The 18,292-nt window shown below is 39.4% G+C and overlaps 1 protein-coding gene across 1 annotated transcript in view; it reads right to left on the reverse strand.

The window, feature by feature from the left end:
- LOC126234691 (spermatogenesis-associated protein 5-like protein 1) overlaps positions 1-18,292 on the reverse strand; it is a 79,811-nt gene that overhangs the window by 31,486 nt on the left and 30,033 nt on the right. The window contains exons 4-5 of the mRNA XM_049943435.1: positions 13,063-13,257; positions 4,109-4,361 (exon numbers count right to left, since the gene is read on the reverse strand). Of these exons, the coding sequence (XP_049799392.1) occupies positions 4,109-4,361; positions 13,063-13,257 (448 nt within the window). The remainder of the gene's footprint in view (positions 1-4,108; positions 4,362-13,062; positions 13,258-18,292) is intronic.

Below are 18,292 nucleotides of genomic sequence, written 5' to 3' on the forward strand. Positions count from 1 at the left end.
GAAACCCGACAACAGGCATCATTGGTGCTGACATGTGCAAAAATCTGCAGCTGGCTGCACCCCACACGCTCAATAGCCGCCGGAAGAGCCTCTTCCACATCCTGGACAAGGCCCCCTGCAAGCACAATGAGTGAACTTTGTACTTATTCCCCACTTTGCAACAGTTTGTTGTGTCACTGTGGTACCAACTGCTGCTAAAATTGATGCTGTAGATGCAGTATGTTGCACCAGAGCCTTATGCTGAAAACAATGGTCTTCCCCCTACGTAGTGCAACTTTGCCATCCGGAGTCCAATCTTCTTGGCACCATACACTCCTATGACCATCGCTGCCAGCAATTGTGTACACTGGCTACATTCCTGCCAAGTGTCTTGGTAATATCATAGAAGGAACATCCTGATTCTTGTAACCCTATTACATGACCTAATCAAACTCAGTGAGGTGTTGATAATGGTGCCTTTGTTGCCTTAAAGGCATTATTGATTAACCAATTCATCATGTCCGATCTCAAAGCCAACTAACGCTCACAACCATTACAGCATGTATTTAAAGCAGACCTGATTTTCAACCTCATACTGATGCTACTAGCACCACTCTTTGCAATTGGCACAAAATTTCAAGAGACGTCATCTTTCACATGTAGAAATATGCCCACCAACTTTTGTTTACGTTGTACAGCTCCTACTTTTGTTGCTCCCCCCCCCCCCCCCCCCTCCCGGTCAGTGTATTTTTCACTTTCAAACAAAATCCTCCACCAGAAGTAAAACTCTCACACAGTCACTGTTCTCCACTTCCCTAACACCTAACCCGTTCCCTGCTCCCACTCCCATACACGCACGACTTCTATTCCACCAATGGACCTACAAGTCCGTTACTCTACTACCCCCCCCCCCCCTCCACCCCGCATCACTGACTCGCGCATTCCTACACCTCTCCAGCACCCTACCTGATCTTCCCCAGGTAAGCGTCTACCAGTTTTGCACTCTTCTGTAAATAATTCATGTCAGTATTTTGCAGGCTTAACTTATTAAACTGTTGGTTCAGTAATATTCAGTTGTGAGCACTGGCATTATTACATTCTTCTTGAAGTCTGAGGGTATTCTGCCTGTATCACCATTCAGGCTGCATCTTATTCACTTAAAACTTGCCACATTTGGTGTTCTATCTTCTGTTTCTCATTTATGAAGGGATCTGTTTGCCTGACTGCACATTTTACACAAATTCTGTCTTTGAAACTAGTTTTCTTGCTCATTTTTTTTTTTATTTGTAGCACAGTGCCAAAGATAAAAATTTTTGTGCAATGAACATACAGACATCAAATCAAGATTGTGAGTAAGAAAAGATAACCAAAACCCCACAATTCACAATGTTTTGAGTGAATAAGGTGAAACATGTATCATGATGAGAAAAAAATTGCATTGCATCAAATGGATGCACACTATCAACTTAATGAACTATACACACAGCAGCTAAAGGTACCATTGTCACACGAGTGAAGAACTTTACTTATTATTCTGGAAGCATCGGCAATTGAACAGGTAATGATTTAATATATGAGGGTTGTCCACAAGTAAGTTTCGTTTCTATTTCCATTTCAACAGCACTATGATCACAGTTCCGAGCATGCGCGGCAGTTACTCTGACTCCGGGAGAAGACATGTACGCCATTTTCAGATTGCTACTGCCAACGTGTACTGTGTAGTGCTTCTTTATACATCTACATCTACATGACTACTCTGCAATTCACATTTAAGTGCTTGGCAGAGGGTTCATCGAACCACAATCATACTATCTCTTTACCATTCCACTCCCGAACAGCGCGCCGGAAAAACGAACACCTAAACCTTCTGTCGAGCTCTGATTTCTCTTATTTTATTTTGATGATCATTCCTACCTATGTAGGTTGGGCTCAACAAAATATTTTTGCATTTGGAAGAGAAAGTTGGTGACTGAAATTTCGTAAATAGATCTAGCCGCGACGAAAAACATCTTTGCTTTAATGACTTCCATTCCAACTCGCGTATCATATCTGCCACACTCTCTCCCCTATTACGTGATAATACAAAACGAGCTGCCCTTTTTTGCACCCTTTCGATGTCCTCCGTCAATCCCACCTGGTAAGGATCCCACACATCGCAGCAATATTCTAACAGAGGAAGAACGAGTGTAGTGTAAGCTGTCTCTTTAGTGGACTTGTTGCATCTTCTAAGTGTCCTGCCAACGAAATGCAACCTTTGGCTCACCTTCCCCACAATATTATCTATGTGGTCTTTCCAACTGAAGTTGTTAGTAATTTTAACACCCAGGTACTTAGTTGAATTGACAGCCTTGAGAATTGTACTATTTATCGCGTAATCTAATTCCAACGGATTTCTTTTGGAACTCATGTGGATCACCTCACACTTTTCGTTATTTAGCGTCAACTGCCACCTGCCACACCATACAGCAATCTTTTCTAAATCGCTTTGCAACTGATACTGGTCTTCCGATGACCTTACTAGATGGTAAATTACAGCATCATCTGCGAACAACCTAAGAGAATGTCAGCCGTAGTTGAAAATGCCACCGCATGTGAAATCAAATCTGTGATTCGTTTTCTAAATGCAAAGAAATTTAAACCAAAAGAAATTCATCGGTAAATCTGCGAAGTTTATGGACAAAATGCTATGAGTGATTCAATGGTTAGAAGATGGGTCAGACTGTCCAATGAAGAACATGATCCACTGCATGATGAAGAATCAAGTGGATACTGATGAACTGGGACAGCTTTGATCATCCTCTGTACAGCCCGGACCTCGCTCCTAGCAACTTTCATCTCTTCTTAAACCTAAAACCTGTCCTTTGAGGTCAAGACTTGAACGATGATGACGATCTGAAAGAACGTGTTACCACATGGTTGAATTCACAGGTGGCAACCTTCTATGAAGAAGGCATACAAAAACTTGTGCCAAGCTATGACAAGTGCCTACAAAATTTCGGAAGCTATGTAGAAAAGTAGTTGAACAGTTGTAGATTTTTGTACAATAAATATTTTTTTCTGTATCTGTACATGTTTGTTTTATATAACCAAATGTAACTTACTTTGTGGACGACCCTCGTATTTACATTGCTTATGTACAGACAAACCAGTAACACAATTGTTGATGCAATTACATTAACAATATCTTTAGAACAGCATGTATTTCTGTCCTGTAGATCACGTCACGGCATGCAGCTACATTCAAGTTGTGCACATTCTTATCAGCTGCAGACAGGAAGCACCTCTGCCAATCTAATATGAGCTGCTTAGACGAATTACTACTAGCCACCTGAAATCTTAAACTCCTTACCAATCAGTTCTCTAGGACCTAGGGCCATTCTGTACTCATTTCTGCACTTTCTTAAAACTTTTTCTCATGTATGTTTCACCTTGTTCTTTTTAGCTCAACCTGAAAGCTAGTAATGTCTGTGCCGTTGCGTGTTTACTCCACATGTAAACCAGCAACAGGTGTGTGGCTGCCTCTCCCAATCTCTGTTTATTACAACACAGAATACAGTCCTTATAACTTTCTTTGTGTATAAGTTTGCTACACAACACCAAATGAAAGTTTTTAGTCCACCTTAACTTCACAATAGTTCACGATCTTTCTTTGTATGTTTGCTAGTGGCCAACAAATAAAACTTTTATTGTATCTTAATTTAACAACAGTTCACTTTGGAGGTCCTTTTCAAATCAATGCAAAATTATATGCTTAGCAGAGTCCATTAAAGTGTGGTGAAAAATTAATCATCAGTATTAATAGAGCAAAAAGTGTGAATAGAGTTAGCCCTACACATTTCTTAAACAAAACATGAAATGTACAGTAACAAATCTGAACAATTTGTATGGAGAGAATTTTCCATTGCATTTGGCCCTGAGTTAGAGAGCACTACTTATATGCACAAGGAAATGAAATAAAATTTAAATAGAAAATTACTTGACATGGGCTCAAAAATTTACACAAGATATATACTAAAAATAAGGTAAAATCCATTATTTATAAAAATCTCTCACTTTCTAATATTTCTACATTAAATCCAACAGAACGTACTTTTACAAACATCATTAGCAAAAACAGGATCTGATTTACCTCTTGGATGTGGAAGACCTAATCTGGAAAACGCATCTGGTCGGAGTAATGGCAACTGAACAGCCAACTGCAATATACGCTTTATTTCTGAAAGACCACCGACTTTTTCCAGGCCTCCAATAACTTTCTCTGCATTTGTGATACGTCCAGCCACCATATAGCTCGGTCGCACTTTTCGAGCAGCAGCAAGCAGCATAGCTTTCCACTGTGCAGCACTACAAGGTGTGATAACTGAACTATCCTCTGCATTCCTCTGTACAAAAGACAGGGCTAATATAATTAACTATCATAATCATATGGGAATACAGAGTTACTACACAGTGAACATGGTAAAAGTAGCAGCTCACAGAGAGAAAAAAATAAACATACTTTTTCTGCTATTATCTTTATCAGATGGCATAAAGAAATAGAAATTGTAAGATGAACTCAGCAGACGGGTACTATGATGACGTAACAGAGAGAAATTAGAATTGACCTATATAGTTTAATTGAAAATAGTGACACCAGAATTTAAAGTACTAAAAAAAAACACTTCACAGAACTATTGCAATAACACGAAAAATAACAAACCTGCAAATTACGAGTGGAACCATATGAAAATTCTCAAAGAATGAACAGTACGTACCCACTGCAACAACAGTAGTCCAGAGACTACCGCCAAAAACAGAAGCCCTATGACAAATCACTGCACACACATACTGTGAAAAAGGGAAAAATAATGACCCATGGAATCGGTAATTACAATTGACTTATAGGTCAGTTCTGGCAACCGATTTCAATGTTTGTTATTCATTGCAATAATACAGAAAGCAACACCAAAAATTGAAATCATATAACAAAGAATTGCAGACGTCTATTACAAAAATGCTGAAAATTATGAACCTTGGAATGTGTCGTAAGGATTGACCTGTATAGTTCAATTGTAGTTACCGATTCCAAGATTTGTTATTGTTTCGTGAATTTTCATTACTTGTGTAGTGCCTTTACTTTTATGATTTCTGTATAGCTCACTGCTTACTTTCTGGTAATGTCCTTTTTACGATTCCTGTAGGTTACTATCTATTCAATTTTACATTAGTTGTGTCAGATTTTAGTACGTCCCCGACCAAAAGCCACCAATTTCCCACTGTAGCCCCCCCCCCCCCTTAGATTCATTATTTATTACTAATAATTACCACTATTCCATAATATTATGAGTGTACCATGCAGATATTGATTGTAGTGGACTTTAAGGGTCGTCTGCAGTTCTTTCACTTACTCGCATAAACTAAGATAACTTATTTGAGAAATGAGGTTTTTCCTAAAGTTACTGTCTTCTTTCTTACTTTAATTTCTTTGAATTATAATTCATGGCTGTGTAATTAATCGCTTGAACTGCGATTGTATCTTATCATATGGATTTGCATTTTTTGTGATTCATTTGCTTGTTTATGAATGAGCCTCTATGGCCTATGCCTTCAAATATTGCCTCTATGTAGCATCTTTGGTTTAGCTATGATGTCGTTGGTTAAAGCCAACAGGTGGGAAGAATCTAATCCAATTTTGAAGCTGTGGCCACAAATTATCATGAAGAAATGCAAAGACAGTAATTAGTAAACATAGGTCACTTCCATGCAAACACCTTCAATTACTTCTGTGTACTCAGGATACCTTTTTATGTAATTAAGTATGATGAAAGCAATGTTTGATCTACAAAGACTTACGAAGTTCCGTGAATTATCAATCAGTGCAATGATTTAACACACAATGGAGACTTTATTAACAGGACTAATTGTTATTGTAAGTCATCCGGATCTTCAAAAATCAGGATAACTGAATGCATGAAGGCAAGTTATTTTTGCACTATTAATTCTAGAAAGATAATCTACATCCATATGGTTATCTTATATGTGCATTGTCATATGGTCATCTTTATTGGGTTAATACGTAATGTTAGGTGTTTATTCAAAACAACAAAAACAGATTAAACTTATTAAAATCAACAAAAGTCAATGTTTATTAAGATATTAGAGACATTTTTGTATGTAAATATTTTCTTAGAATTGCTAAAATACTGCAAGCCTAATCTTGGAATACCTAAGAAAATTCGTGGTAGACAATCACTGTAGTTGAATTTTGTTTAAAATATTTGGTAACTGTCATTTGACAAACAATTTTTTCTCTTCATTGCTACTACATCATGAATACAGTGTCATTTAAACCTGTTTCCAGGGCTTCAAACCTTCTCAATCAGAGGGTCCTACATCATTTTCTGCATCTACACATTGTTCTGTTTCATCTTCTTGCATTTCCTGCTGTTTGTTTGCCTGAATGATCTGAAAACCTTGATCATGACTGACACAAGAAAGACACTCTTTCATATCATAGATTTTACACTCCTGGCATTTTTGTATGTTTATCATAAGCTCCTTTATATCTTCCAAAACAAAATCATCCATACCGGTAATTAAATTTTTGTGCTCCCATTTTTGTACTCTGTTCCAAGTTCTGTTCAGAGACTTCCTTTCAATCAAATCTCATCGTGTACAACCATGTAACAACACAAATTAATTTATTTCAAAAAATCACAAAATGACTTTTACACTATCTTCATCAACAGATAACATTCTAAGTAAAAGTTGTTTTCTGTAAAGTTGTTTTAATATTTCAATACTCCACTGGTTGTAGCAAGGATGTCATATTAGGAGGCAAAAATGTTACTGTGAACATCCCACCTTTTTTTTTCACCCTGTATTTCCAATTCGCGAATTGCATAAGAGATTTAATTCCGTACAACCACCTGCTACCTGCCACAAACGATTCATCATTACCTCTCTTTTTACTTAACTATAGTACCTATTCACAAAGCAAAGGACCAGATATTGGTTGCTCTCTTGATAGTTTTTGTAGAAACTAACAATACAAATCTTCTTGCAGAAGTTCATTTCTTGGTTTCTTCACCATTTTTTGATGTTTACTTCCATCTTCACTATCAATTTTGCAGATGTACTTCAAAATTGAATTGGTAGTCTTATTAAAGTCACTTATCTACATCAGACTTGTCATCTGACTAAAGACCAGTTTCCCCTCTTTTTAATGAATCAATAATATTTATTTTATCTTTATGCAGTAACAGTACTCTCTTACACTTTGACATTTTTAAGCACAGATGCAACACAGCACAGCAGCATAGAAATTGGCATCTGTCTAACTCAAACAACAATGAAATGCAAGGGGCAGATATCACACGGGGTGTAGGCAGATAGTGCCAGCATGACATGTCCATGCACAGACAAAGTAGACTACGAAGATATTTGCTCATAACTGACAATCCAGGAAATCGCAAATCCGTATAACTAAGGTACAGATTCTCAAGTCGGCACTGTAAAATTAACAGTTGACATTCGCTCCATGTGAGAAAAAAGTGTATTTAGTGAACTAACCGACACTATCCAAACCACTCCATACACTCGCAGGGAATACCTGAACCAGTCTATTTACAGGAAGAGAAACAAATAATGCATCACAGTCGTGTAGGAAGTTCTTTAACATATGAAATATAATTTCCATCAAACGCTTGACATGATTAAATAACTGTAATAGCTCTTCTAAATTTTCGAGTTGATCCACTTTGTGGAAGAATTATGCTGTTCATTGCTCTGGCTTCCTATAGAAACCTAACAGTACCATTTTGCTTCATTACTTCTTGTACAGGACTACAGTACTCACTATCTGATCACTGAATGATTCCCATACCTAGCACTCATTGAATTTCTTTGTCAACTGCATGCTTCTTGGTTGATGGAACAGAGTAAGTTTTCATACAGAATGTCTTTACTTTTAATTTAAAATCACTTCCACTCATTGTTCCAGGGTGAGATGAAAACACACCTTAGTAGAACTGGAATACCTCTCTCAACTCTCCCCTTTCATGCTCGGTAAGTTCTGTTTATTTGTTTTGTTTTGTTCAAATATCTGCAGCAGTGCCATTTACATCAACCTGTGACTTCATGTCCCCTTCAACTCCCACTTCTGTAAGTTCCCTTATGAGCTTTGTCCAACCGCAGTTACAGTTCCATTTACCAGATAAATTGGTATGACCATTGAGATCTTGAAATAAATTCTCGGGAATCGCTCCAAGCCAGAATCCAATAGGAAGTCAATATCAACTCTGCATACATTAGCTGTAACAACTATTGTTGGCATCCTTAGTACGTGGCACATCTTCCCTTAATAAGTCTTCCACAATGTCACATCCATTATCTATCTGCATTGTAAGAGGTGACCTCATGTCCATACATTCAGTTTCAAAGTGGTCACATCAAATTTAACTCAGTTTTCCGGCAGATCCCTATGTGGAACCACATTATGATTTCTCCCCTGCTGTGGTGATTGATGGTCTCATGACCATCGTTCCTCTGGAATTCACAACACCCCCGGTTTTTATCATACGGTCGTGTATGGCCATCATACCTCTGTGATCCGTTATGATCATTCCAATTCAGTGCTCCAAAACTCCATTCATTACGATACTTATTTCACAATGTCTCATAGGAACGATTGAACCTCACTCCACCTTTTCTCTCTATCAAGAGCTTCAATTTGATGTAATACCAAATATAAATTGTCGATGCCTTTGTATCTTGTGAGAGCTACCTTCTCACGGGAATGGAGTAGTAATTGCTGCATAAGAATCTCTACGAGTTCTGTGTCTTTGACAGGTTCGTCTAGATATACTGTAAGTTACAATCCCAATACTTCAGCTAAAACTCACCAATGGTACTAACACTGTGACCATCCGTTGGCAGTTCCAGCAATTTTGTCTCAAGTTTCCCCATTATTGTTTGACAGCCCCAAATTTATTAAAGAAGGCTGTATGGAACTCACTGAAACTAAAACTATCATGTGTCATGTATGTGTACTGTCTTTCAGATTATTCACACAAATATCTATTTTTTTCTTAGAATACAATGTTAGAAAGCATGCTTAAACTACTGTGTGAAAGCAATGGGATGTAATCCTCCATTCAGTTCCATTACCTTACAGCAATCATACTTGGAATTGCACTCAGCATAATTTGTCATTTTTCTTGTAATTTATTAATGATTTTTTTCTTCTAGCACACATCGTCTAAAGTGGGTTGCTGCACATTTTCAACTTGATTGGCGAGCTTTGTGCATTGTTCCTGTATGCCAACTACCATCTTAAAGTGTGTCTTCTTGTAGTATGAACAATCCTCCTTTACTGTCGTGGTCTCAATATTACTTTCCCCCAAACTGAATGACTCACGATCTTTGTCCTGTTTAAGTTTTAATTTGTCAACCTATACTCTGGGCTTCAGCTGTTCAGCCATAACTTCATTAAGTAATTCATTGTGCTTCCCCATGAATATATTGACAAGTGCCTTTTGCGAATTTTTTAATAATTCTCGAATCTCGTGTGCTTTCTTTTTGACCTGACCATCCATGCGATTGGTAATTTCAACAGTTTGATTCACAAGATACTTGGCAGTTTGCTGTTGATCATCAATTTGCTTTGCAATATGCTGTTTAATATCATCATTTTGCTGCCCAAGATCATTATTCATTTTCTTACTGTGTCCAAACAATTGATTTAGCCACACCGTTACTCCATTAATGGTGCATGGATAACTGTTGGTGTGGTAACCTCCATTGTTGAGCTGCCTACTCATTTCCCCAAGTTTATTATTCTCACATTTAAGTTGCTGCTACGTAACAAAATTCATGATTTGTTTTCAGAATCAGAAGTTATAGTTGGATTGTTGTGCATATTGATATTTTCTACACTCCCAATGGTAACATCACTTAACATTAACTGTCCATCGCAGCACGAGACCTATTACCTCTAAGTCGCGGATTACAGGGGAGCGGCACAACATCGCAAAGTGGAGCGGCATATTTGGTAGCTGCCGCACTGCTGCTTCGCGCCCAGGTATAGTGCGACCAGGTAGCAGCAGCCAGCAGGCTTGCTTCACTGTGTGGATGGCAAATGCACAAGCCAACTTAACTACAATCTTTCTCAAATGATTTTTGATGAACTACTCAGTAAAAAAAAAAAATGATTCTCACACATCTCGTAACTTTATTTGTCACCTTCATGATGAACTGCTTATTTTGTTAATCCTCGTAGTTATTGTGATAGTTCAAAATTTATTAAACTACTGCAAGAAAGTCCAATAGCATGCAATGGAAAATAGAGGTCACTATGAATGCATTTAGTGCACGTTAGGTCACATGTTGCTGCATATCAAATGTAATTAACATATTGAGATATTCTTTAACCTTGGAGTGGGATCTACAACTCACTCCATTCTGGGAAAATGGATTGCGTATTGCACACTTCATTCCAATCTGGCACCTAGACAATAAGTGGGAATGGAATATTCATAACGCCTTTGTATCTGAAATGGTTTAAGATACCGAAACAAGACTTTGGCAAATAATAGCATGCAAAGAGGAAAATTGGTTGCCCTGTGTACTGTTTGTAACTACCTTTCTAGCATGATAAAATACAAGCAACTCCAGATATTTTCAATGGAATAATGTAATTTTTTGAGGGGCATTGACAGCTGGTGAAAAGAAAGTTGTTATAGGGCCCAGAAACCAGAAGTCGTTTTTGCGATGTGCCTCCGACATTCACAACAGGATTCACAACCATTGCAAGAATTGTGGAGTCAACTAAGTGTTGTGGAACTGTCTCCAGCCAATCTACACGAGAGTGCCTTCTGAAAGAGATTTTCTAAATACTGTAAATCATTTATATAACACACAGAATGTTCTAGTGCAGTTGGTGATTTTGACGGACAACAAAATTGTTTCAAATGCCCAGAAAATTCTGGTACAATGTTTTATAGTTATAAACATTTTCGTTCAATCGTACAACACGCAGTTGCCAATTCTCGCAGAAAATTCATTATAACCAATGTTGCGGGGGATATGGGAAGGAAAGTGAAAGTGGTAGATTTCATTCTTCTAGTATATTTCACTTAATGCAAGAAGGGGATCTTAATGTACCGCCAGACTCTCCAATACTGAAGACATCAGTTATGTTGCGTTTTGTATTCATTGGAGATTAGGCAATCCATTGTTGAGGCATTTTATCAAATATTACATTTGAAGTGTTTTACATCCAGGGAAAGAATATTTCAACAAACACTTTTCCATACCATGAATACCAACTGAACATGCTTTAGACATAATGAGTGCTAAATGGAGCACATGCTGGAAGCCAACAGAAACTTCACCACAATCTGCTGATGATATTGTGAAATGTACATGTTGAGCACAATACTGTCAGTGACCTAGAAGGATTCCAAGTGTCAATGAGCAACATACAGTAGAAACTGAGCGTTTTATGCAAGTCACTTATCAGACAGTATGAAATTTTAACAGAGCTTAAAATTAAGCTGTCAAAATGAAATGGTTTTGAAAACCTTTTCCACATAATAAAACAATTTTTATGGTGCTAAATAGAAAAATTGCTATCAAGGCTTCCCCTGATGCCATTTCCTCAACAGTACAATGAAAGAAACACAAGAGCCAGTGACAGTGTGGACTGCTTTCAGCAGCAATAGCCAAATGCTGCTGGCATTGCCCAAATGCAGCTGGAGTCACACTAATGCTCTGGTTGCCATGCTCAGAAACAAACATGTATAATTCACTCAGAATCGTTCTACTTGGAGCGCCACAATAATCACGTGCACTGAACAGCTCTCGTTTGTTTTTCCAGAGTCGCTCTGGTCTGCTCGGCATGCTGCTCGGGTCGTGCCACAACCTGGAAGTCACACCTATTCCCAGTTTATAGTTACCAAATTATCACTACTTTACAACTTTGTTTTTAAAAATATGAAGTGTCGCTGTGCTAGAATGCTGCAACTGTATTGCTGTATTTTTACATTAGTCGTCCCTGAAGATTGCAATTACATCTCAGTTTGACACATGTGACACCTGTTAAGAGTCCCACCCTTCTTCTTTGCTTCATTTAAATGATAAAAACACCTCCCCTTTTAAACAATGACTTGTTGACTAATTAGTAACATTTAATTACTGGTGTATGAAGTTCATAAAGTATGATTGACTAAGATGCAACTATTGATTTATTAATTCATTTGTACATGACAGTTATGAAATCAGAATAATGAAATCATGCCATGAGGTTCTGACAACACTGTGTTCTGAAATGAGTTATCTTAGGGTGACATTCCCTACATTCATACTAAAATTAAAACAAGTCTCATGAACATGGCTGAACATGTTACAGCACCTTTTTAATGATGTACGATATTTTAACAACTCCAGCCAAATCTGAACAACTACCACATTGCGTGCCCGATGACAACGACACTGACAACAACCACATCTGACTGCTGTAACCAAAGAGATTTAGCCACATATTGCTGCAACTTGCAAAGGCTGTACTTGTTGTCCTAAGAAGAGAGGTGTAGCGACAATAACCTCCCAGTAGCCCAGTCAGCAATTCCATTGTCTGTCATAGCCAAATTTCTAGGTTCAAGTCCCAGACTGGCACACAGTTTTGATCTGACAGGAAGCTCCAAATTAGTGTACTCCACTGCAGAATGAAAATTCATTCTGCAATCAACACACACATACTCCTGTGGCTACTGTCCCAACACAACTTGTCTGGGCCCGGTCGGGGCACAGCACTAGGACTATAAAACTTGCCATGTATGTGTAAGTGCTTTTTCTGTTTGTTGGCTAGCTCTGAGGAAGAAAATGCCCAAAAGCTTAGCCATACGCTCAGTTTTGATTATGTGCTTGTCTACTGCTCAATGCCTCCACTATATGGTAAGTGCTTCTTTTATTTAGTCTTTATGATTCATAGCTCAAAAATTCAGCAAATTCTGATGGAGCCCACAGCATGAAAATACCAAGAACAATGGCATCAGACAAGAAAGATGGTAAAACGTAAACAAGTATATCAAACAAAATTCTCACCTCATTTGTGCTGTACTGCACCGCAGCATTCTGGCACAGCAAGGCAAGATCTGCCCCGACATATCCCTGTGTGAAACCAGCCACCTCTGCACACACTTCATGAAGTTCATTCGTCTTCATTTGACTGACCAATGGACGCAACACCACCTGTAGGATTTGTTCTCGTTCCTGGTGAGTAGGCACTCCTAAGTGTATCTGCAAATTGAACACGTATATGTACAGTACTAGATTCAAACCAAACAAGGCAGCAGTTTAGGTCACACTTTCGAATTAGAATATTTTTTACCTGGCACATGCCCCACGAGATTTAGTCAGAAATACAGCTTAACTTCAGTGGATGGTAAACCTCCACTACATATACAAAAAGAAAAAGCAGCAAATTAGCTATGAAGCTGACTTGACGTAACAGCCCTAATTTATATGCTTCTTGGTGGAATCATTACACAGGACATAGAAACATTCAGTGACCCTATTGTCACTCAACATCAAACAGTGAACCTGTTTCGTCTGCCGGGCCGAAAATATTTACATGGAAGCTTATCAAGCTAGAGGTGTTCTCTTAATTCTTCACAGCAATTACTGATTTTCTCTTGCAAGCAGTGATATTTGGCTTCCGAGAGTCCACTATCTGAATAACACCAGTTTCACATTGCATGACCCTTTTGGAAAACAATTCCTGAGGGGGTAAGGAGAAAAAAAAAGTCTATATGTGTATATGGCTAGAAATGCAATCCAAGGCAGGTGCACACACTTAAAGGACGAGGTTGGTTGGATGGTTAAAGGGACAAAACTACTAGGTAATCAGTCCCTTTTTCCTCAAACAGATATGTCTGCATGAATGTACACCAGAGATGGTCTACCAGGCAAAACCCTGGGGAAGAAAACCCCAAGATCTACCAAAGATGAGATAAGAGACAAAAAAGAAGAAAGCGACACGGACAGGTCAAGAGAAACACAGATAGACAAACAACAAACAAGTCTAACAGACCAATTGAGAGGGGGGAGGAAGGGTAAAAGAGCAGTTAGGGTAAGGGCCGGGGTGGACCACCAAGCCCAGAGAGCCGCAGCCCTGCCTGGCCAGAGGCACAACCGTGTCCTGTCAAGCCCTCAATGGGTGGATAAGGTTAAGTGGTAAAGGGCTCCTTCATGAAGAAAACATAAAAGTAGCTCAGCTGCTGAGGCACTGCCTCCTAAACCAGGGGTAGCGAGTCGGGACGATTAACAGTCTGCTGCAGGATGGCTAGGTGAGGGCAGTTCAACAAACTATGGACCACCACCAAATGGCAATCACAATGACATGGGGTGGATCTTCATGAAGGGAGAGACAGCCATGAGTCAGCTAAGTATGGCCAATGCAGCGTTGGCAAAGAACGGTAGAGTCCTTGTGAAAGGCCTGCATGGAGGACCTCCATAGGTTCGTAGTCTTGTTTATCACCCATAGTTTGTTTGGTAAAGTCAGAGTGAGCCATTTCATATTCCAGATCCCTACAACTTTATGACAATGTTGATTGGAGGGCTTTATCTGGGATGCCGATCTCAAGAGTCAGCTTGATGGTAGCCAGTGTAGCCAAGCCATTAGTGCGTTCATTCCCCAGGATCCTAACATCGTCTGGGGTCCCGACAAAGGTCACTAAGTGTCCACACTATTCAGGGGTATACTGGGAATCCTGGACAGCCATGACCGAGGAATGGTGAGGGTAACACTAGTTGAGATTTGCAAATGGCTCAAGGAGCTGCTACACATGAGAAAGGACTCACTGCTGCAGGAAAGGATATGCTCAAGAGCACAAGAGATGGCTACCAACTCCGCAGTGAAAACATTACAGCCATCTGGCAAGGAGCACAGTTCAATATGTTCCACACGAGTACAAGCAAAGCCTGCATTACCAGCAACCATTGAGCCATCAGTATAGACTACTTCTGAACCCTGGGATGAGTCAAGGATGAAGAAAAATTTGTGGCGGAGGGCCTCAAGATGAACAGGTTTTCAGACCTTGTCAAAGGTCAAGGTGCACCATGGGGGGATTCACCACAGAGATCTACAGAAGTGGGTGCTGAGGAGAGGTGGTAGCAGAAACAACTGAAGTTCATAAGGCCACCATTGCAGGAGATGGATTTCTGTGTTTGGACAGACAAGATGGTAGTTCAGATGCTTAACAGAGCTGCATTTGTATGTAGCATAATTGACAAGCTGTTGTTGACACCTGATCCACAATGGAGAGACCCCACCATAAGGCTAGTTCAAAAGGCTCCTGTCAAGTCGAACCCTGCAGTGGTGTATCGGATCCAGTATCCGCAATGCTCAGGGCAATGCTGAACTGTATGCCAGACTCCCATAATCAAGATGGGATTGTATCAGGGCTTTGTAAAGCTGCAGAAGGGTAGTGCAATCCACACCACAGCTAGTGTCACTCGGGCAACGAAGTGTATTAAGGTTCATCCAGCACTTTCGCTTAAGCTGGCGAGTATTGGGAATCCACATCAACTGAGCATTGAAGATCACTCCAAAAAAATGAGTGGTTGGTTGTAGAGGTAATGTTCTGGTTGTGCGTGAATGGTACGACATTGATAGAAGTGCATGATCTGAATCTTGGTGGCTGAAAACCTAAAGCTGTGGGTGACAGCCCATGACCGCATGTTTCACATGGCCCCTTGCAGTCGACACTCAGCAACACCCACACTAGAGGAGCTACAGTAGAACCAAAAGTTGTTGGCATACAAAGAAGTTGATACTAAGGACCCCATAGCTGCTTCCAGACCACTGATGGCTCCTAGAAAGAGAGGGACACTCAGTACAAAGCACTGTAGGACCCCATCCTCTTGGATATAGGGAAAACTGCACCAACTTGAACCCAGAAAGTACAATGAGGACAAGAAGTTCTGCAGAAAAATCAGAAACAGAGCCCAAAGACTGCATTTGTCTAAGGAAGTGAGGATGTGGTGCCTCCATGTGGTGTCATATGCCTTTTGCATTTTGAAGAAGAGGTGTATAAGGCATTGATGTCAGACAAATGCTGTTTGGATGGCAGGCTCCAGGTAAATCAGATTATCAGTAGTGGAAAGGCCTTGGCAAAACCCATTTTACGACTGAGCCAGAAGACTGAGACTCAAGGAGCCAACACAGCTGCTGGGTCACCATACGTTCAAGCAACTTATTGAGAACATGGTGAGACTAATTGCATGACAACTGTCCATCTCTAGAGGGTGCTTACCCGGTTCCATTACTAGGATGATGATGTTTTTTTGTCATTGCAAAGGAAACTCAACCTCACTCCGTATGCGGTTGAAGATGGGAAGGGCGTGATGCCATTAATCCACTGATGGGTATTTGAGCATTTGGTTGTGGACGCAGTCTGGTCCTGGTGCTGTAACAGAGCAGTGAGCTAGGACACCAACGAATTCCCATTCGCTGAATGGGGAATGTGGCCCCAAGTGGTGTGTAGTAAAAGGTAATTGCCTTCGCTCCAGCTGCTGTTTTAGGACATGAAAGGCGGGTTGATAATTCTCACATGCAGAAGCTTGAGCATAATGCAGAGCAAATTTTTGGCGATGGTACAGACAGCGCCATTCAAGGAAATACCAGGTGTCTGGTATCCATAGAGACTAACGAAGCAAGCTGGGATCTCTTTACTTCCTCTCTGCCTCCTTAAATTCATTTTTTCATTTTTGACTAATTATCATTACCATACATGAGTATAATCTGCATTTCCAAAAAAAAATTGCCCTCAGTCTTAAGAAATATAGTACCAGATCTAAATTGTGTACTAATTTTAAACATTTAGAAGAACAACTAGGATTCTTAAAGTATTTATTTGGCTCTACTCGAAAACACATCAGCAAAGCCAGCCCTTAATTACTTCCAAAATAATTACCAGATTTGTCAAAAGCATTGTTTGCCTACCTATAACGGTTAATTTCATTATTTAAACAAATAATTCGGCCTACCTTTGCGATAGAAGAAACTGTTAAACTGAAGGAATTTAATGGATTCACTTAATTAAATAAGTTATGTTTTAATTGCAATTTCTGTAAATTAAACATTGTACAATGTATAGTTTCAGTACCTATTTTTGGTCCCAAGACAGTCAGTCCATGGCCGATTTTGAGACGGGAAGTCTGTGTCAGTTAGCGTAACAATAATGCATTAACTTAAGAGTGGCATAAGTGTAACACCAATAAGTCGTGTGTTAAAACAATGACAGTGTCTGCTCAATTTATTTGAGAAATAGTGTCAAACATTCTATATTATTCTGTAAAAACTGAACTGTATGGTCAGGTATTTACTGCTCACAGATGTTCAACAGCAAACTATTGTAGCAGTATGCTGATGTTTGCCTCCAACCAATTAATGAGGCTTAACATTTAGCAATAGTGAACTGGCCTTATAACCGTGTAATATTGGGGGGAGGGGGTGAACAGTGAAAGTAAAGAACTGTGAAGCTTAACTGTGCAACTGTCAGCTACATCATTCACAGAAGTCAGTGTTTTATTTCCACCCCGCCTTTTTCAGCCAGTATAACAATGCAGTACGTTGACACCAAGGACTATCAACGAAGAAATAAAGCAGGCGAATATCAGAAGATGTATGATCTTTGCTCAAACCTGCAAAGGGAAGGTACATGGTCTGATTGTTGAAATGTACCATTTCCAGCGTTCTCACTCCTGCCACTTTATTAGGTGGCAGACATGGGCACAGAGAAATTTTAAGGCAATGATGTGCGCCATCAATGGGTGCCACCTATGGCACGGTTAAAAATACACTCTCTCTCAGATGAAAAAAAAAAAAAAAAACCTTTTTCCATGTTAAGTAACAGTATACTTTTCCTATGAACTGTAAAACTTATCAATCCTTTCAATGGTTGTGGTTTCATACACCGGAGTAAAATTTCCCAGCACTGTAGAAAATGAAACTCAGGGGAAAAAACACATTTTGGAAAGATGTCTGGTGTGCAGCAACATGTACACTGCATATTTTCATATTATGAAAGTATAAATTCGAATTCCACCAAACACCGCATGTTATTTTCCAAAGGATTGAAATCGAGATTGCGATGTGCTTTTGTAAGCCAGTCGTAGGTCACATCCAGCAATCTCGCCAGCCGATGACAGCGGATATTCAGAGCATAGGACATGTGATGTAGTCAGCCAATAGCAACATGACTGTTAAGTAGCGCGAACACACAAATAGGAAAAGATTATGGTTTAAGTTAATAGACATAGTGTTGCTACA

The sequence above is a fragment of the Schistocerca nitens genome, chromosome 1, assembly GCF_023898315.1.
Source record: "Schistocerca nitens isolate TAMUIC-IGC-003100 chromosome 1, iqSchNite1.1, whole genome shotgun sequence".
Taxonomy (NCBI): domain Eukaryota; kingdom Metazoa; phylum Arthropoda; class Insecta; order Orthoptera; family Acrididae; genus Schistocerca; species Schistocerca nitens.